Source organism: Neolamprologus brichardi, chromosome 3, assembly GCF_056152115.1.
Source record: "Neolamprologus brichardi isolate AB-2024 chromosome 3, ASM5615211v1, whole genome shotgun sequence".
Lineage (NCBI taxonomy): Eukaryota > Metazoa > Chordata > Actinopteri > Cichliformes > Cichlidae > Neolamprologus > Neolamprologus brichardi.
Window position 1 is genome coordinate 60,658,130 of NC_142106.1, and position 17,823 is coordinate 60,675,952.

General features: G+C 42.0%; 1 protein-coding gene across 5 annotated transcripts in view; it reads right to left on the bottom strand.

Annotated features, from left to right (window-relative positions):
• Positions 1–17,823, bottom strand: part of LOC102777248 (NLR family CARD domain-containing protein 3-like) — a 1,099,208-nt gene that overhangs the window by 227,256 nt on the left and 854,129 nt on the right. For 3 of the 5 annotated variants that reach the window (XM_087837904.1, XM_087837901.1, XM_087837898.1), the window contains 2 exons: positions 16,468–16,641; positions 108–154 (listed from right to left, as the gene is read on the bottom strand). The exons of the other annotated variants lie outside the window; for them this stretch is intronic. In XM_087837904.1, the coding sequence (XP_087694030.1) occupies positions 108–154; positions 16,468–16,641 (221 nt within the window). The remainder of the gene's footprint in view (positions 1–107; positions 155–16,467; positions 16,642–17,823) is intronic. 5 annotated transcript variants of the gene reach the window in all.

Sequence of the window (17,823 nt, forward strand, 5' to 3'; positions counted from 1 at the left end):
CCATCATCTGTTCATTGATTGACACTTTGATGATGACTCCTGACATGATGAAGATGGTTGAATGTGTGCTGCTTTGTTTTCATGAATCCCATTAAAAACACACTTACACTTCCTCAGACCTGGTCTCAACCATCGGACTCCAGCAGGCTCCACCCTGAAAGGAGGAGGGGGGTCAGAGCAGCACAGTCAGCATGCACACATGGACATTACATGGCTCTCATACACACACTGTTACACACTGAGCTCAAAGCTCGGCTCCACTGTTTTATTCAAAGAAATCTACATTTATTTATCAGCACATTTAAAAACAGCTTGAGCCAAAGTGCTGCACAGAGTAGAGAGAAAATAGGAAACATACACAGTAATTACTATAAAGACTCGTCAGGATTGAAAGCTACAAAGTACAAATGTGTTTCCAACCGGGTTTTAAAAATGTCGAGTGTTGGTGACGACCTGATGTGAAGGGCGACTGTTCCAGAGTTTGGCTGCAGCGATCGATAAAGCTCACCTCTGTTTTTACGTCTAGTTCTGGTCAGAAGCTACTTATCTGCAGACCTGAGGGCTCGACTTGGATTATTTTGTTAAAGAGAGATAAGATGGAGCCAATCCATTCACAGATTTAAAGACAAACAACCAGATCTGGAAGTGGATTCTACCACGTACTGGTAACCAGTGGAAAAAGCTGGAAAAAGCTGGTGATGGGTCGTCTAGCACAGGAATACAATTTGAAACATCATTACACAACTAGACATGCTGAGGTGGATACAAAATACCAGGGAGATGAGAGAGCGAACCGGGTTGCCAGTCTTAAAACAGATCTACTGAGGCAGCAAGATTTCTTCAAGAAAGCAACCAAAGAGAATAATGCAGCAGTTGAAGCCACGTGGTTAGTGAGATGATTGCTAAAGCAGGGAAGCCATTCACAGAAGGTGAATTTGTCTAAAAGTGCATATTGCAGGCTGCAAATATAGTCTGTCCGGGAAAGAAAGGTCAGTTTAGCAACATCAGCCTTTCTGCCAACACCGCAGCAGATCGCATTTCTGACCTGTCAAGTGACATTTATGACCAACTGTGTGAGAAAGCCAAATGTTTCAGTGTATACTCAGTCGCTCTTGATGAGACCACAGACATCACCGACACTGCCCAGCTCCCAATGTATGTCCGTGGTGTTGATGACAGTTTTGAAGTGATGGAGGAGCTGCTCACAGTAATTCCAATGCATGGCCAGACCACCGCTCAGCAGATATTTACAAGCTGTGTGATGCCATTGAGAATGTTGGTTTGCCATGGAAGAGGTTTGTTGGAATAACAACAGATGGAGCGCCATCAATGACAGGGAGGAAAAATGGACTGGTGGCACTTGTTCAAAAAAAACTGGAAGAGGAAGGCGTGGAGGAGGCCGTTGCTCTGCACTGCATTATCCATCAGCAGGTCCTTTGCAGCAAATGCCTGAAGTTTGACAATGTGATGTCTATTGTTGTGAAATGCATCAACCAAATCAGATCCAGGGGCTTAAAGCACCGAAGGTTCTGTGCTTTTTTAGAGGAAATGGAGTCAGAATATGGGGATGTGCTCGACTTCACTGAGGTACGTTGGCTCAGCAGGGGAAATGTATTAAAGAGACTTTTTGAGTTGAGAGCAGAAGTGAAGCCTTCATGGAGAAGGATGGAGTTAGTGTTCCTGTGCTAACTGATCCCAAATGGCTCATGGACTTAGCTTTTCTTGTTGATATAACACATGAGCTTAATGTACTGAACAAGACGTTACAAGGGGCAACTTGTCAGTGCTGCCTATGACAACGTGAGAGCATTCTCCACAAAACTTGCGCTCTGGAAAGCTCAGCTCTCTCAGACAAACCTTTGCCATTTCCCAGCATGCAAGGCACTCGTGGATACAGGCACACCATTCAGTGCTGACAAGTATGTTGATGTCATTTTGAGGCTACAGGAGGAATTTGATCACAGATTTGCTGACTTCAAGACACACAGAGCCACCTTTCAAATTTTTGCGGACCCCTTCTCCTTTGATGTGCAAGATGCCCCTTCTGTGCTTCAAATGGAGCTCATTGAGCTGCAGTGCAACTCTGAACTCAAAGCAAAGTTCAGGGAGGTGAGTGGAAAAGCAGACAAGCTTGGACAATTTTTGAGAGAATTGAGCCCTAGTTTCCCTCGGCTTTCCCGGATGTTCAAGCGGACCATGTGCCTTTTTGGTAGCACATACTTGTGCGAAAAGCTCTTCTCCACTTTGAACTTCAATAAGTCCAAGTACAGGTCCAGACTTACGGATGATCATCTTCAAGACATACTGAGGGTCGCAACTGCTTCCTCCCTCAGGCCAAATCTGGCTCGGCTATGCGAGAGGAAACGCTGCCAGGTCTCTAGCAGCAAGGAGTAGGCAAGAGAAGCCATGTTCAGAAGAACAGTTCATTTTCTACAGTGTTCCATTCATGTTCAGAAGAAGGTTATAGAACTGTTAATACAGACATTTCAATCTAAATACAGCAGATATAGAAGACTGAAAAAAACACATAAGTTCACTGACTAAAAATATCTTATTATTATTTTATTTATGTATTACAGATTGATTTATTTTCTTATTAATTCTTAATTTGTTTATTTATTTTTCATATTTTGTGTTAAAAATAAAAATAAAGAGATTTGAGAAGATTGGAATTTTTTAACCATGCCTTTCTTGTGGAAAACCTAATGCGGCCCAGCCTCACCCAGACTCTGCCTGCAGCGGCCCCCAGCTAAATTGAGTTTGAGACCCCTGTCCTACACCATAAATCAGTAAGAGAGGGTACGACCTCTCTCATGGCCCCAAGTGGTGTGTGCATGCCAGAGCACTCTGGAAGGCACACAGAGTCTTTACAGACTACTAAGGATCAAACCTCTATCATCATGCAATCGATTATACAACTCTAAGCATATATGAGTAAATATTTCTAAGCATAAATGACAATCAACAATATAAACCTTACAGCTGGTTTTAATAACAGAATTCATTTGTTTCTCAAATGAGAAAGAGCTATCGAGAAACACTCCTAAATCTTTAGTTCTTAACTTTTCCAGTGGGCCAAGGTCAACATTATCTGCTAATTGTAACCACGGTGACTTCTGTTCCCACTTCCGCCAGTCCCTTTATTGTGGCGGGAATGAACCCCATATAACTTCCGGGTCAATCAGCTGCATCTTCCCTGCTTCCCCGGCTGCTGTTGTCCCTGTGGTTGGCGTACTTGTCAGATATTGACAAATTTTACGTTGCATACTAGTTGACAGCGTGCAATAACTCGGCCGATTCATTCATCTTTACACTACCTCACAATCGACTCAACGGTGAGTTATTTGTTTGTTTTGTTCGGTCGCAATCACTGTAAATGCGGAGCGGCGGTCGCACATCCTAGAATGCCGGTAAGCTGATGCTAGGCTAGCGACAGTAAGTTGAATTACTGGTTTTATTCATTGAATATTGTTGTCTTTGTTTATTCTACTATGGCCGAATGTCGAATTAACGTATCTAGAGTTGAACGAGTGATTTGACTTCTGTAGTTTTGTCCGTTTTGGATGTTTTTTGTTACTTTTCTGAAGAAATGCCAAAACGGCCTATGAGATTTTTGCATTGAGTTAAAATCCTCTTTGAATCTGTTGCGCAACATCTGTGATTAAATGAGTTTTGTAAATATATTTGATAATGTTGGATAATGGTTATTAGCTTTATTGCTGATATACTTTGATGGGACCCATGATAATGTTTTTCTATAATAGTGTTTTGAATGAGATTCATTATAAGAGAAGATGGTTTATTGATTGTTGTATGACACATGGCATTAATTACTTGACTTTGTTGTTTATGGAGTTACGTATTTATTTTGTCACAGCAGTAGAATGCCGTTTCATTTTCTTCTGTGAATGATAATTTATGTTTTGACCTTGTTTAGGTCGGGTTTTTTTTCCCCGCGATCAGCCCTGATCAGCGCGGGATGGCGAGCCACCCGACCACCGCTATGTTGCGGTAGGATTCATGATTCTATGGACTGAATTACAAAAACTGTTGTCACGTGACCTATCACAGGTCCATGGAACTGAACCAAATCTCATACTGGACTAAACCTCATCCCACCTCCTTTTGGACCCTAATAAGCTGTTTTGTATTGTTAGCATTATTTTGTTTGTGATATATTATACATATTTTTTTTGTATATCTGTCTCTATATTTATCATAACAAACACAATATATATATATTTTTGAGCTCTACTTTTGGTTTCCTGTGTTTTCTTCACACACTCAGGCTCCATAGTCGAGACCTCTTCTGAGAGCTCATTGTCTATGTAGCTGCAGTCAGGCGCCCTGGTCCTTCAACCGCGTTACAAGTGGCGAGCCAGCCAGGAGCCTTTGTGTGTGAATATTTTGGGGTCACGAACACAACTTTTCTTTACTTAATTGCTTCGTTTTAGTTGACGATCAGAAATGGATTCAGTTGCACTTTCCGGCATAAATATATCACAGTCTGTGATGATTTCCGGTGTGTCTAACACAAAAGCTGATACCGAAATACTTGATTACTTGCGTACTTATGGTAATCTTAAGCGTCATTTTTACGTAAATGATCCTGCGAGTACTTTCTTTAAAAACCTGATCGCTGAGTTTGTGGATACCTCTGCTTTTACAACTCTAGAGCCGTTTCTGCCTTACACCCACTGTTCTAAAATTGTTGCCGACCTTGTCTTCCGCGTCACAGCTTTGGCCTGTGAGTACGCCGCCACAGAGGACAGCAGCAGTCCCCCTCCCAATTACCTCAAGGAGCTCAAGCATATTGCTGATCGTAGCGGGCACCGGTTTGAAGATGTCTTGAAGACAGTAATGGGGCAGATCGGTCAACATTTGCATGAAGCAGGAGCAGGTGATGATGGAAAAAGTGAATATGATGAGGAAAATGGAGCAGACGAGGACATTGGCGTAGAGGAAGAAGAAAGGGAACTGGAGCGGCAGAAACTGTCTTCACCTCCTGCCAGACAGGTTTCCCCTGACCAGCAGGGGGCACGACCTCGTCAGAGCCAGACTGGACCAGCTCCAAGAGTATCACTCACAGCACATGATCTCAACCCACCACAAATACAAAGGGTTGTTGTTGAGCATGTGGTCCGAAACCCAGACATAAGCGCCACAACTTCACTACGTCTCCGTGCTTTTTCAGGAAGGATTCCTAAGCCAAGTAGTGAAGCAGATTTTGAATCATGGCGTTCCCAAATTGATCTACTGCTCGCCGACCCCAGTTTGTCAGCTCTATACGTCACCAGACGTATCATAGAGAGCCTGTTGTCACCTGCTGCTGATTTGGTTAAGGGTCTAAGTCCCAACACATTGCCTGCAGTCATACTCAGTGTACTTGACTCAGCTTTTGGAACAGTGCAAGATGGTGAAGAATTGTATGCTCAATATTTAAATATTCTCCAAAATCCAGGTGAACGACCATCCGCTTACCTCCAAAGACTGCAGCTCACCCTCAGCACTGTTGTAAAGCAAGGAGGCCTTGCAGCTGCTGACATGGATAAACATCTGCTGAAGCAGTTTTGTCGTGGGTGTTGGGATAACACTATACTAACCAAACTACAATTAGAGCAGCAAAAGGACAACCCACCACCTTTCTCTGACTTATTGTTGTCGCTACGGACAGAAGAAGACAGACAAATAGCTAAGGAGTCACTTATGAAAAAATACATCGGTTCATCAAAACAAAAAGCAAACATCCAATCCCAAAGTACTTGTTCTTGTGGGCACTCAACAGCCAATGAAGAGCTAAAAGAAATGAAAAAACAACTCCAAACCCTCCAACAGCAAATGTCCCAACTTTTGTCCCGAAAAAGTCCAACTGAGTCAAAGTTTAAGCCACGACAAAACAAGACCTGTCATTCTTCACCTCAGTCAAATACCAAACCCAAGCCATGGTACTGTTTTAACTGTGGAGAAGATGGCCATGTTTCTTCCACCTGCAACAACAGAGCAAACCCCAGTCTCGTTGAACAGAAAAAGAAACAATTAAGGAAAAAACAGCAAGAATGGGATGCTAGAAATACTTCATCTTTAAACTAGAAGGAGCTTCTGCGGTGGGACACACAGGAGCTGCGTGCACTAACAGTCCCAGAAACCACAAGAAAGGTCCATTGCTGCCAAAAGGGCTTGTGGGGACTAAAAGCACAGGACAAATTCAAATCCAGGGCAACCGTTTCAGCTGTCTTCTTGATTCTGGCTCTCAGGTTACTACCATTCCTTATTCCTTCTATAATACTCATCTTTCAGACCATCCAATCAAACCATTAAATGATCTGTTGGAAGTGGAAGGAGCAAATGGACAAGCCGTACCTTACCTGGGATACATCGAGATTAACGTGACGTTCCCAGCTGATTTTCTTGGTTCATCTATTAATGTTGATACACTTGCTCTTGTCGTGCCTGACGTCCAGCAATCACACCCAATGATACTTGTTGGTACCAACACTCTTGACGTTGCGTACAGCAAACACCGTGATACCCACTCTGAGCAGTCATTCCTGCCAACTGGTTCCGGTTACATTGCGGTTTATAAAATCCTCCAGTGTCGCCATGTCCAGGATTCAAATGACCAGTATGCTCCTGTGATCTTGAAGTCAGACCAACCACATACCATTACTGCCGGCCAAACCACTGTCCTTGAGGGATCCCTGGTCACAAGGCTATTCCAAGGCGAGAAAGCGGTTATTCTGGAATACCCCACCTCCAGTTCTCTGCCTGGTGGACTCCTAGTAAAAACCTGCCTTGTGGACTTACCTAAATGTCGGCCATGTTTTCTGCCTGTTGTAGTAAGTAATGAGTCTGACCATGAAATCCATATTCCAGCTCGAGCTATTATTGCAGAAATCAGCGCCCTCCAGGAAGTCATCTCCAAAGAGCAACACGTGCATTATTCAGATCCATCTACAGAGTCATTACCTCCATCTCAACCAAATTACAACTTTGGAGATTCCCCTTTAACGCCAGACTGGAAAGAACGCATTGTTCATAGACTCAACAGTATTCCTGAAGTATTTGCCAAACACGATCTGGATTTCGGCAGGACCGACAAAGTTAAACACCAAATCAAATTGTCTGATCCAACTCCTTTCAAGCAAAGACCACGACCAATTCACCCTCAAGATCTTGATGCTGTAAGGAAACACCTGCAGGAACTTCTTGACTCTGGCGTTATCAGAGAATCAGACTCCCCATTTGCCTCTCCAATTGTGGTTGCACGTAAAAAGAACGGCAGTGTACGTCTTTGTATTGACTACCGCAAACTCAATCTGCAAACAATCAAAGATGCTTATGCTCTGCCCAAACTGGAAGACACCTTCTCCGCACTTGCAGGATCAAAGTGGTTCACGGTGCTAGACCTCAAGTCGGGATACTACCAAATTGAAATGGAGGAGAAGGATAAAGCAAAGACTGCCTTTGTCTGCCCATTAGGATTTTGGGAATTTAATCGGATGCCACAGGGGATTACTAATGCACCAAGCACATTCCAACGGCTAATGGAAAAATGCATGGGAGAATTGAATCTAAAAGAAGTCCTGGTTTTCATTGACGATCTCATTGTTTTTGCACCAACTCTTGAGGAACACGAAGCTCGCCTGATGAACGTTCTCACCAGACTGAAAGATTTTGGCTTGAAGCTTTCACTTGAGAAATGCATGTTCTTCCAGACATCTGTGAAGTATCTGGGCCATGTAGTGTCCCAGGCTGGTGTTGAAACTGATCCGGACAAGATTTCCACACTCACTTCTTGGCCAATGCCGAAAAACTTGAAGGAATTAAGATCTTTCCTTGGTTTTGCTGGGTACTACAGACGTTTTGTCCAGGGGTATTCAGCCATTGTCAAGCCGTTGCATGATCTCACTGCTGGTTATCCACCTTCCCAGAGGAAGCTGAGACGAACAGTAAAGCCAGAGAATTACCTCAACCCCAAAGAGCCATTTGGAGGACGATGGACGCAAATGTGTCAACAAGCTTTTGAGTCCATTATTGACAACCTAACTTCTGCCCCAGTTCTGGCATTTGCTGATCCCAGAAAACCATACACACTCCACACTGATGCCAGTGCCACAGGTCTTGGTGCGGTGCTGTATCAAGAGCAGGATGGAAAAAACAGAGTTGTAGCATATGCCAGCAGAGGTCTTTCCCAGAGTGAGTCAAAGTATCCCGCCCACAAATTGGAGTTTCTTGCTTTGAAATGGGCGGTGACTGAAAAATTCCACGACTATCTTTATGGTGCTCAGTTTACAGTTGTGACCGACAGCAACCCATTAACATACCTCTTATCATCAGCAAAACTTGACGCTACCGGTTACAGATGGCTTTCAGCTTTGTCCACTTTCACCTTCAAATTACTCTACAGAGCAGGAAAGCAGAACTCGGATGCTGATGGTCTGTCTCGCCGACCTCATGGTGGATTGTCTGATGATCCTCTGTCACAGAAAGAACGTGAGCGAATCTGGAGATTCGCATGGCAACATCTCAATGAACCAGATCTTGTCTCTATTGACCAGCATACCATCAACGCAGTTTGTGACCGTCATCTGGTGTACAGTTCAAGCACTGATCCTGATCTTGCGCTGGTGTTATCCATGTCTGTCAATGTCAACAGTCTGCCTGACAGTTTCACGGACGATATCCAGTTCACCTCCATGGTACTCCCCCAAATCTCAACAGCTGACCTTGCAGACAAACAACGCCTTGACCCTGTCATTCGGCATGTCATAGCTCAGCTTGAGCGAGGAGAGTCACCACCGCCATTCCTGAGGGAAGAACTTCCCGAACTACCTCTATTACTGCGAGAAGTAAATAAACTGGAGCTCCATAACACCCTTCTCGTCAGGAAGAGACAAGTGGGAAGTGACTTCACATACCAGCTAGTGCTACCCGAGGAATATCGACCAGTTGTACTACACCACCTACATGATCAAATGGGTCACATGGGAATTGACAGAACGCTGGACTTGGTCCGTTCCCGGTTTTATTGGCCTAAGATGACTAGTGATGTGGTCAATAAAATAAGACACTGCGAAAGATGCGTGAGACGCAAATCCCCATCTGAACGAGCCGCACCTCTGGTCAATATCAAAACCTCTCATCCCATGGAACTGGTGTGTATGGATTTTCTCTCTGTGGAACCAGATCGTGGAGTCAAAGACATACTTGTCATAACTGACCATTTCACAAAATATGCCATTGCTGTGCCAACACCAAACCAGAAAGCTAGGACTGTTGCCAAATGTTTATGGGACAACTTCCTTGTGCATTATGGTATCCCAGAGTGCTTGCACAGTGACCAAGGCCCTGACTTTGAATCCAGAATCATCCGAGAGCTTTGTGAAATGGCTGGGATCCACAAAATAAGAACCACTCCATACCATCCAAGAAGCAATCCTGTTGAACGGTTTAACCGAACATTACTGGATATGCTAGGAACACTGACAGCTCAACAGAAATCTCATTGGAAAGATTTCGTAAAACCCCTGGTGCATGCATACAATTGCACAAGAAATGATGTTACAGGTTTCTCACCATATGAGCTTATGTTTGGCCGCCAACCTCGCTTACCGGTGGACTTGGCCTTTGGACTACCCCATGCCAAAGAAGGAACAACATCCCACACACAATATGTGGAAAAACTAAAGTCCCACCTGGAAGAAAGTTACAAGCTGGCCATCGAAAACTCCGAAAAGGTGATGAAACGTAACAAAAACAGATTTGATAAAAATGTCACTGCGTCACAGCTGAATGTTGGAGACAGAGTTCTTGTAAGGAATGTGCGGCTAAGAGGCAAACACAAGCTTGCAGATAAATGGGAGTCATCTGTGTACATTGTAGTGAAGAAAGCCGGCACTCTTCCTGTGTATACAGTTCGACCCGAAGGCCAAGACAAGCCCCTGCGAACTTTACATCGAGACCTCCTACTGCCCTGTGGGTATTTACCACCTTCTGAAAAGGACATGCTTACTAAGCACAAGAGAAAAATGCCTGCCTTACCTGTGTCTCATGTACATGCTGATGATGATGATGACAATGACGAAGAAGAACCCATCTCATACCTACCTGTTCCTGTCTGGGCTGAACCTGTTACCTTCACAACAACCATTGACTTACCCAATACTCCGCAACCTGTTCCAGTTATCAACCAGCCAGACGTCCCTGTAGTATTGGCTACAGAGGAAGAGAACGTTATTCTCTCAGAGGAACCTATACTTGTACCTGTTGAAGAGGAACAAGTCATTGATAACGAAACATTGGAAGCTGGCTCTGTGCCAGTTACTCTTGCTGAAACTTCTCCCGATGAAGAAAGTCTGTCTGCCGATTCAGAAGCATCCAGAAATAACTTGTCCCAACACTCACCTACTGAATCAGAACCTCTCAGTCCTGAGGCAGAACCACCCTTGAGGCACTCAACCCGCGCCAGGAATCCTCCTGATCGGCTGCAGTACATCAAGCCTGGTAAGCCTCTGTTAAAGAGCGTTCAGACCTTTCTGCATGGGTTAAGTTCTGTCTTCTCCTTCGCTCTTCAAGACGATGAAGAAGAGGAGACGATGCCTTCGCACCCCAGCCAACCAGTCATTCGCTGCCAGCCTAGTCCATGTACGAGGACGTCCATGAGATTAGGAGGGGAGAGTGTAACCACGGTGACTTCTGTTCCCACTTCCGCCAGTCCCTTTATTGTGGCGGGAATGAACCCCATATAACTTCCGGGTCAATCAGCTGCATCTTCCCTGCTTCCCCGGCTGCTGTTGTCCCTGTGGTTGGCGTACTTGTCAGATATTGACAAATTTTACGTTGCATACTAGTTGACAGCGTGCAATAACTCGGCCGATTCATTCATCTTTACACTACCTCACAATCGACTCAACGGTGAGTTATTTGTTTGTTTTGTTCGGTCGCAATCACTGTAAATGCGGAGCGGCGGTCGCACATCCTAGAATGCCGGTAAGCTGATGCTAGGCTAGCGACAGTAAGTTGAATTACTGGTTTTATTCATTGAATATTGTTGTCTTTGTTTATTCTACTATGGCCGAATGTCGAATTAACGTATCTAGAGTTGAACGAGTGATTTGACTTCTGTAGTTTTGTCCGTTTTGGATGTTTTTTGTTACTTTTCTGAAGAAATGCCAAAACGGCCTATGAGATTTTTGCATTGAGTTAAAATCCTCTTTGAATCTGTTGCGCAACATCTGTGATTAAATGAGTTTTGTAAATATATTTGATAATGTTGGATAATGGTTATTAGCTTTATTGCTGATATACTTTGATGGGACCCATGATAATGTTTTTCTATAATAGTGTTTTGAATGAGATTCATTATAAGAGAAGATGGTTTATTGATTGTTGTATGACACATGGCATTAATTACTTGACTTTGTTGTTTATGGAGTTACGTATTTATTTTGTCACAGCAGTAGAATGCCGTTTCATTTTCTTCTGTGAATGATAATTTATGTTTTGACCTTGTTTAGGTCGGGTTTTTTTTCCCCGCGATCAGCCCTGATCAGCGCGGGATGGCGAGCCACCCGACCACCGCTATGTTGCGGTAGGATTCATGATTCTATGGACTGAATTACAAAAACTGTTGTCACGTGACCTATCACAGGTCCATGGAACTGAACCAAATCTCATACTGGACTAAACCTCATCCCACCTCCTTTTGGACCCTAATAAGCTGTTTTGTATTGTTAGCATTATTTTGTTTGTGATATATTATACATATTTTTTTTGTATATCTGTCTCTATATTTATCATAACAAACACAATATATATATATTTTTGAGCTCTACTTTTGGTTTCCTGTGTTTTCTTCACACACTCAGGCTCCATAGTCGAGACCTCTTCTGAGAGCTCATTGTCTATGTAGCTGCAGTCAGGCGCCCTGGTCCTTCAACCGCGTTACATAATGCTAAACAGGCTGCTGTAATTAACTAATGCTAATTTGATGTGAATTAGCATTATGCACTAATACTAACACTTACTTTTTAACAATGTGAGTAGCTAATGCTAACACTATTTCCCTTAACTTTATAACAATGTGAACGGCTAATGCTAACACTCTTTTCCCTAGCATTACAACATCTGAGCTGCTAATGCTAAGTAGGCCGCCATTAGCACCTACGTCTAATTTAAGGCAAATACGCATTAGAACCTAATGCTCATATCGTTTTTCTTTGCTTTATAACAATGTGAGCAGCTACTGCTAAATAGCATTAGCTAATAACAGCAGTCTAATTTAATGCAAGTTAGCATCATTTGCATTATAACGATGTGAGGAGTTAATGCTAAGTATGCTGCCATCAGCAGCTAATTCTAATTAGGGGTGAATAATTATTACCAGCTAATGCTAATATCGTTTTCTCTTGCCTTTTAACAACGTGAGCAGCTGGTGCTAGGTAGGCTGATGCTAAAAGCTAATGCTAAAGCTAAAGATAATTTGATGTGAATTAGCATTACATTAGTGAGCAGTTAATGCTAAGTAGACTGCCATTAGCAGGTAATGCTAATTTTAAGTGAATAGGAATTGGCAGCTAATGCTAATACCATATTTTCTTGCTTTATAACAATGAGACCAGCTAATGCTAAGTAGGTTGCCGTTATTAGCTAATACTAATTTGAGGTGAATTAGCATCATCCGCTTATGCTAACAATGTTTTCTCGTACTTTTTAACAATATGACTAGCTAATATGAACACTATTTTTAATTCAATTTTAACTTTTCCCCTGCGATGTAAAGAGTTAATGCTAATTAGGACGCCATTAATGGCCAATTCTAATTTTAGGTGAATAACCATTAGCAGCTAATGCTAATACCATATTTTCTATTTTGAGGTGAGTTAGCATCATCCGTTAATGCTAATTCTTTTCCCTTGCATTATAACAATGTGAGTGGCTTATGCTAAGAAGGCTGCTGTTATTAGCTAATGCTAATTTGATGCGAGTTTAACATTATCGGGTAATGCTAACACTTTTCCCTTCCCTTTTAACAATGTTTGCAGCTAGTGCTAGGTAGGCTGATGCTGGCAGCTAATGCTAATTTGATGTAAATTAGCATTATATTAGTGAGGAGTTAATACTAAGTAGACTGCCATTAGTGGCTAATGCTAATTTTAGGTGAATAGGAATTGGCAGCTAATGCTAATACCATATTTTCTTGGTTTACAACAATGTGACCAGCTAAAACTAAGTAGGTTGCTGTTATTAGCTAATACTAATTTGATGTGAATTAGCATTATTCGCTTATGCTAGCAAAGTTTTTTCTTACTTTTAAACAATAGGAGTAGCTAATGTGAACACTTTTTTTTATTCAATTTTAACTTTTCCCCTGCAATGTGAAGAGTTAATGCTAAATAGGACGCCATTAGTGGCTAATTCTAATTTTAGATGAAAAAGCCTTAAAAGCTAATGTTAATACCATATTTTCTTGCTTTATATCAATATCAGTAGCTGATGCTAGGTATGTCGCCATCATTAGCTAATGCTAATTTAGGTGAATTAGCATTAGCCACTAATGCTAACAATGTTTTTGCCAACTCTTTTCCCTTGCATTTTAACAATATGAGCACCTAATACTAAGAAGGCTGCCATTATTAGGTAATGCTAATTATTATGGGTGTTAGCATTATCCTCTGCTCCTAGCAATGTTTTATCTTACCTTTTAACAATACCAGCAGCTATAGCTAACATTACTTTTATTTTAGTTAAGCCTATTTAGCATTAATTAACTTCATGTAGCATTAAGAAGTTTATGCTAAATAGGCTACCATTAGCGGCTAATACTAAATTTAGGTGAATAAGCATTGGCAACTAATGCTAATACCATATTCTCTTGATTTCTAACAATGTGAGCAGCTAGTGCTAAGTAGGCTGATATTAGCAGCTAATGCTAATTTGATATGAATTAGCATTGTATTAGTGAGGAGTTAATGTTAAGTAGATTGCCATTAGTCACTGATGCTAATTTTAGGTAAATAGAAATTGGCAGCTAATGCTAATACCATATTTTCTTGCCTTATAACAATGTGACCAGCTAATGCTAAGCAGGTGCCGTTATTAGCTAATACTAATTTGAGGTGAATTAGCATTATCCGCTTATGCTAACAATGTTTTTTCTTACTTTTTAACAATACGCCATTAGTGGCTAATTCTAATTAGGGGTGAATAATTATTACCAGCTAATGCTAATATCGTTTTCTCTTCCCCTTTAACAATGTGAGCAGCTAGTACTGCTCATACTGTTTGCTTTGTAAGAATGACAGCAGCTACTGATACGAAGTCTACCCTTATTAACTAATTCTAATTTGATGTGAATTAGCATTATCCGGTAATGGTAACTCTTTTCCCCTGCATTACAATGACGTCAGGAGTTAATGCTAAGTAGGCTGACATTAGGGGCTAACTCTAATTAGGGGTGAATAATTATTAGCAGCTAATGCTAATACCGTTTTCTCTTTCCTTATAACAACTTGAGCAGTAATGCTTACGTTTTCGGAGACGTCTGTTACCCAACAGCTCGATAGCTAGCCGAGAGCTCGAGGGTCACTGAAGCCGCCGAGAACGGCACAACTCCCGGCACAACTCCAGGCACATCATCTTCAGACCACCGCGGACTTTTGCTACTCGGGTTAAACGTAATATATAAGTCACTTAGACAACCTAAAAATGTTAATGTTGGGCTTTTTTCAGTGTTTTGTTTGTTCGTGAGTAAATCAGTTTGGCTGAGATTAAATTTATTCGATTAGATTAGATAAAATAAAACGTTATTAATCCCCCGGGTGGGTTCCTCCTTGGTTTTTACACAGCTGACTAAACGTCAAACAGAAAACTAATTAAACAGTAGTATGAGACGGTCAAGAATTTACGCCAGTGTCCTGTTATATTTTAGATAACGGAGCAGACGGCCGAGTTTATTAAACTCCACCGCGACAGCGGTGATGCTAATCAGAAGGCTAGACCGTCCAATTTCCCCAGCCGTTTACTTCCGGCCTACCCGACCTTCTGAGGACCTGGCCCATGTAGACCGCGAAGGCCGGGTCCTCAGGAGGATGCAGCCCATGAATTTGGACATGACCAATGTGAGCGTCTAATTCTAAGTACGCTGTTGTAAATAGCTAATGCTAATTTAATGTGAGTTAGCATTATCCAATAATGCTAACACTGTTTTCTCTTACTTATTAAAAATGATAGTAGCTAATACTAATACTCTTTTCCGTTGGGTAACAACGAAGTGAGGAGTGCTAAGTAGGCTGCTTTTAGCGGCTTATTCTAATTAGGGGTGAATAATTATTAGTAGCTAATGCTAATAACGTTTTCTCTTTCCTTATAACAATATGAGCAGCTAATGTTAATTTGATGTAAATTAGCTTTATATTAGTGAGGAGTTAATGCTAAGTAGGCTGCCATTAGCAGCTAAAGGTAATTTGAGGTGAATAAGCACTAGTAGTTAATGCTAATACCCTTTTCTCTTGTGTTATAATGATGTGACGTTAATGCTAAATAGGCTGCCATGAGTGACTCTTTTTCCTTGCATTATAATGATGTGAAGGGTTTATGCTAACTAGGCTCCCATTAGCAGCTAAAGCTAATTTGAGGTGAATAAGCATTAGTAGCTAACGCTAATACCCTTTTCTCTTGTATAATAATGATGTGAGACGTTAATATTGTTCTCAAACAACAGAATGAGAATGAAATATTGATTCTAACAGGGCCCATAAACAGCATTAGCTTAGCAGCATTAGCTTATCAGAGTTTCCATCATGGTCACACAAATCCTTAGCAGAGCAAAGTGGCCTACTTAGCAATAGCTGCTCAAGTTGTAGAAAGCAAGGGAAAACAGTATTAGCATTAGCTGCTAAATGTGCACTTGAGAACAAATTATTGTGAATTCAGCCGTGAATGTAGAGTTTGTCATTATTTAAGCTTCCATTTCCGAATGTTAGCTGCTCCTGTCTGCCTCTGTCACACACACAGACTGAAATGATTCACAGCCTTGTTTCATCCTTCTGTCAGTGTCACCGACTGTCACTGAGACTGTGGACATACAGCATGGGAAACATACACATGGCTGACACTTTATTAGGTACACAGTGCCCACTATCTCAGGTACACCTGTGACCTAATAAAGTCTAAAGTTGCAAAATGTTGTCTCTGTCCAAATATTTATGGACCTAACTGTAGGTCTACTTTTAATGAAACTCTCAACATGACTTATCAGTTATAATTATTGTTCCTACAAACAGACTCCTTGGAGACCCCTACATAAATATCCATGTACTATCCAGCTAGACTAGTGTGTCTGTCCCTGAAAATATTCCTGCATGTGTGATTGTTCATGTGTCATCTGCAGAAAACAAACAGGAAGTGAGTGAAGGACACAGTAAATGTTTCCAGCTCTTCCTTCTCTATCAGACATTCTCTCCATACCTGAGAGTGTCCAGTCTCCAGCCTGGATCCTTCAGTCCAGCCAACAGCAGCTTCATTCCTGAGTCTCCCGGATGATTGTAGCTCAAGTCCAGCTCTCTCAGATGGGAGGGGTTGGAGCTCAGAGCTGAGGCCAGAGAAGTACAGCCTTCCTCTGTGATCAGACAGCCTGACAGACTGCAGACACACAAAACAACAATCTATCTGTCAACAATCGTTTTCTCTTTGTCACAATAACATCTATCCATTTACATCCATTCAATGTAACTTTATTTAAAAGTGACAATTCCCAACAGACAACAACAGTTATCTGAAGCTGTTTAACAGTGTAAGGTAACAGCCTCCAATATTAGAAAGAAAGCCCCTACCATCAGACAATTGTGGAGATACAGAAATTCTTTTCAATTCAATTCAATTCAATTTTATTTATATAGCGCCAAATCACAACAAAAGTCGCCTCAAGGCGCTTCATAGATACAGAGAAAAACCCAACAATCATATGACCCCCTATGAGCAAGTACTTTGGCGACAGTGGGAAGGAAAAACTCCCTTTTAACAGGAAGAAACCTCCGGCAGAACCAGGCTCAGGGAGGGGCGGCCATCTGCTGCGACCGGTTAGGGTGAGAGAAGGAAGACAGGATAAAGACATGCTGTGGAAGAGAGACAGAGGTATACCCCACTGCTTTGTAAGTGTCCACAACATGTATTTTTGTCAAAGACATAGGCTGATGTTTTCTCCTGTGTGTTAATAAACTCATCGTTTGATTGCACTTCTCTGGGGCCTCCGTGGTTTGTCTCACTGCTCTACATTGATCGATTTCGCGACACAATCCACTGTGAGCAGCACTTGGTGATGGTGGGAAGAAGAACTCTGACACAAAGATCCTCCCAGTGAAAACAGGCTCCAGGAGGAGCATCTACCATGACTGGTTGCAGGGTGAGGGGAAAGAGAAGAGATGAGCTCAGACAGACAAGAACAAAACACAAACTAAGGAGAGAGAAGACAAAAGACATGCAGTAGTGACATATAAAAGCATCAGGAGTGAAAAGAGGGGAGTGGAGAAGAAAGCAGACCATCATGGGAAGTCCACCAACAGCCTGAGCCTATAGCAGCATAATTAAGGGATGGTTCACCTGATCCAGCTCGAACTATAAGCTTTATCAAAAAGGAAAGTTTGCAGCTGATCTTCTAATAGAGAGGGTGTCTGTCTCCTGAACTTATACTGGGAGCTGCTTCCACACCAAGTCCAACATAGCCAGGCTGAGTCGTTAGATTAGTCCAACGTAAAGTCAGAAAGTCATTACTTATGAAACATTTTAGTGCAAATGTAGAAAAATTGTCCAAAAGTTATTTCTAAA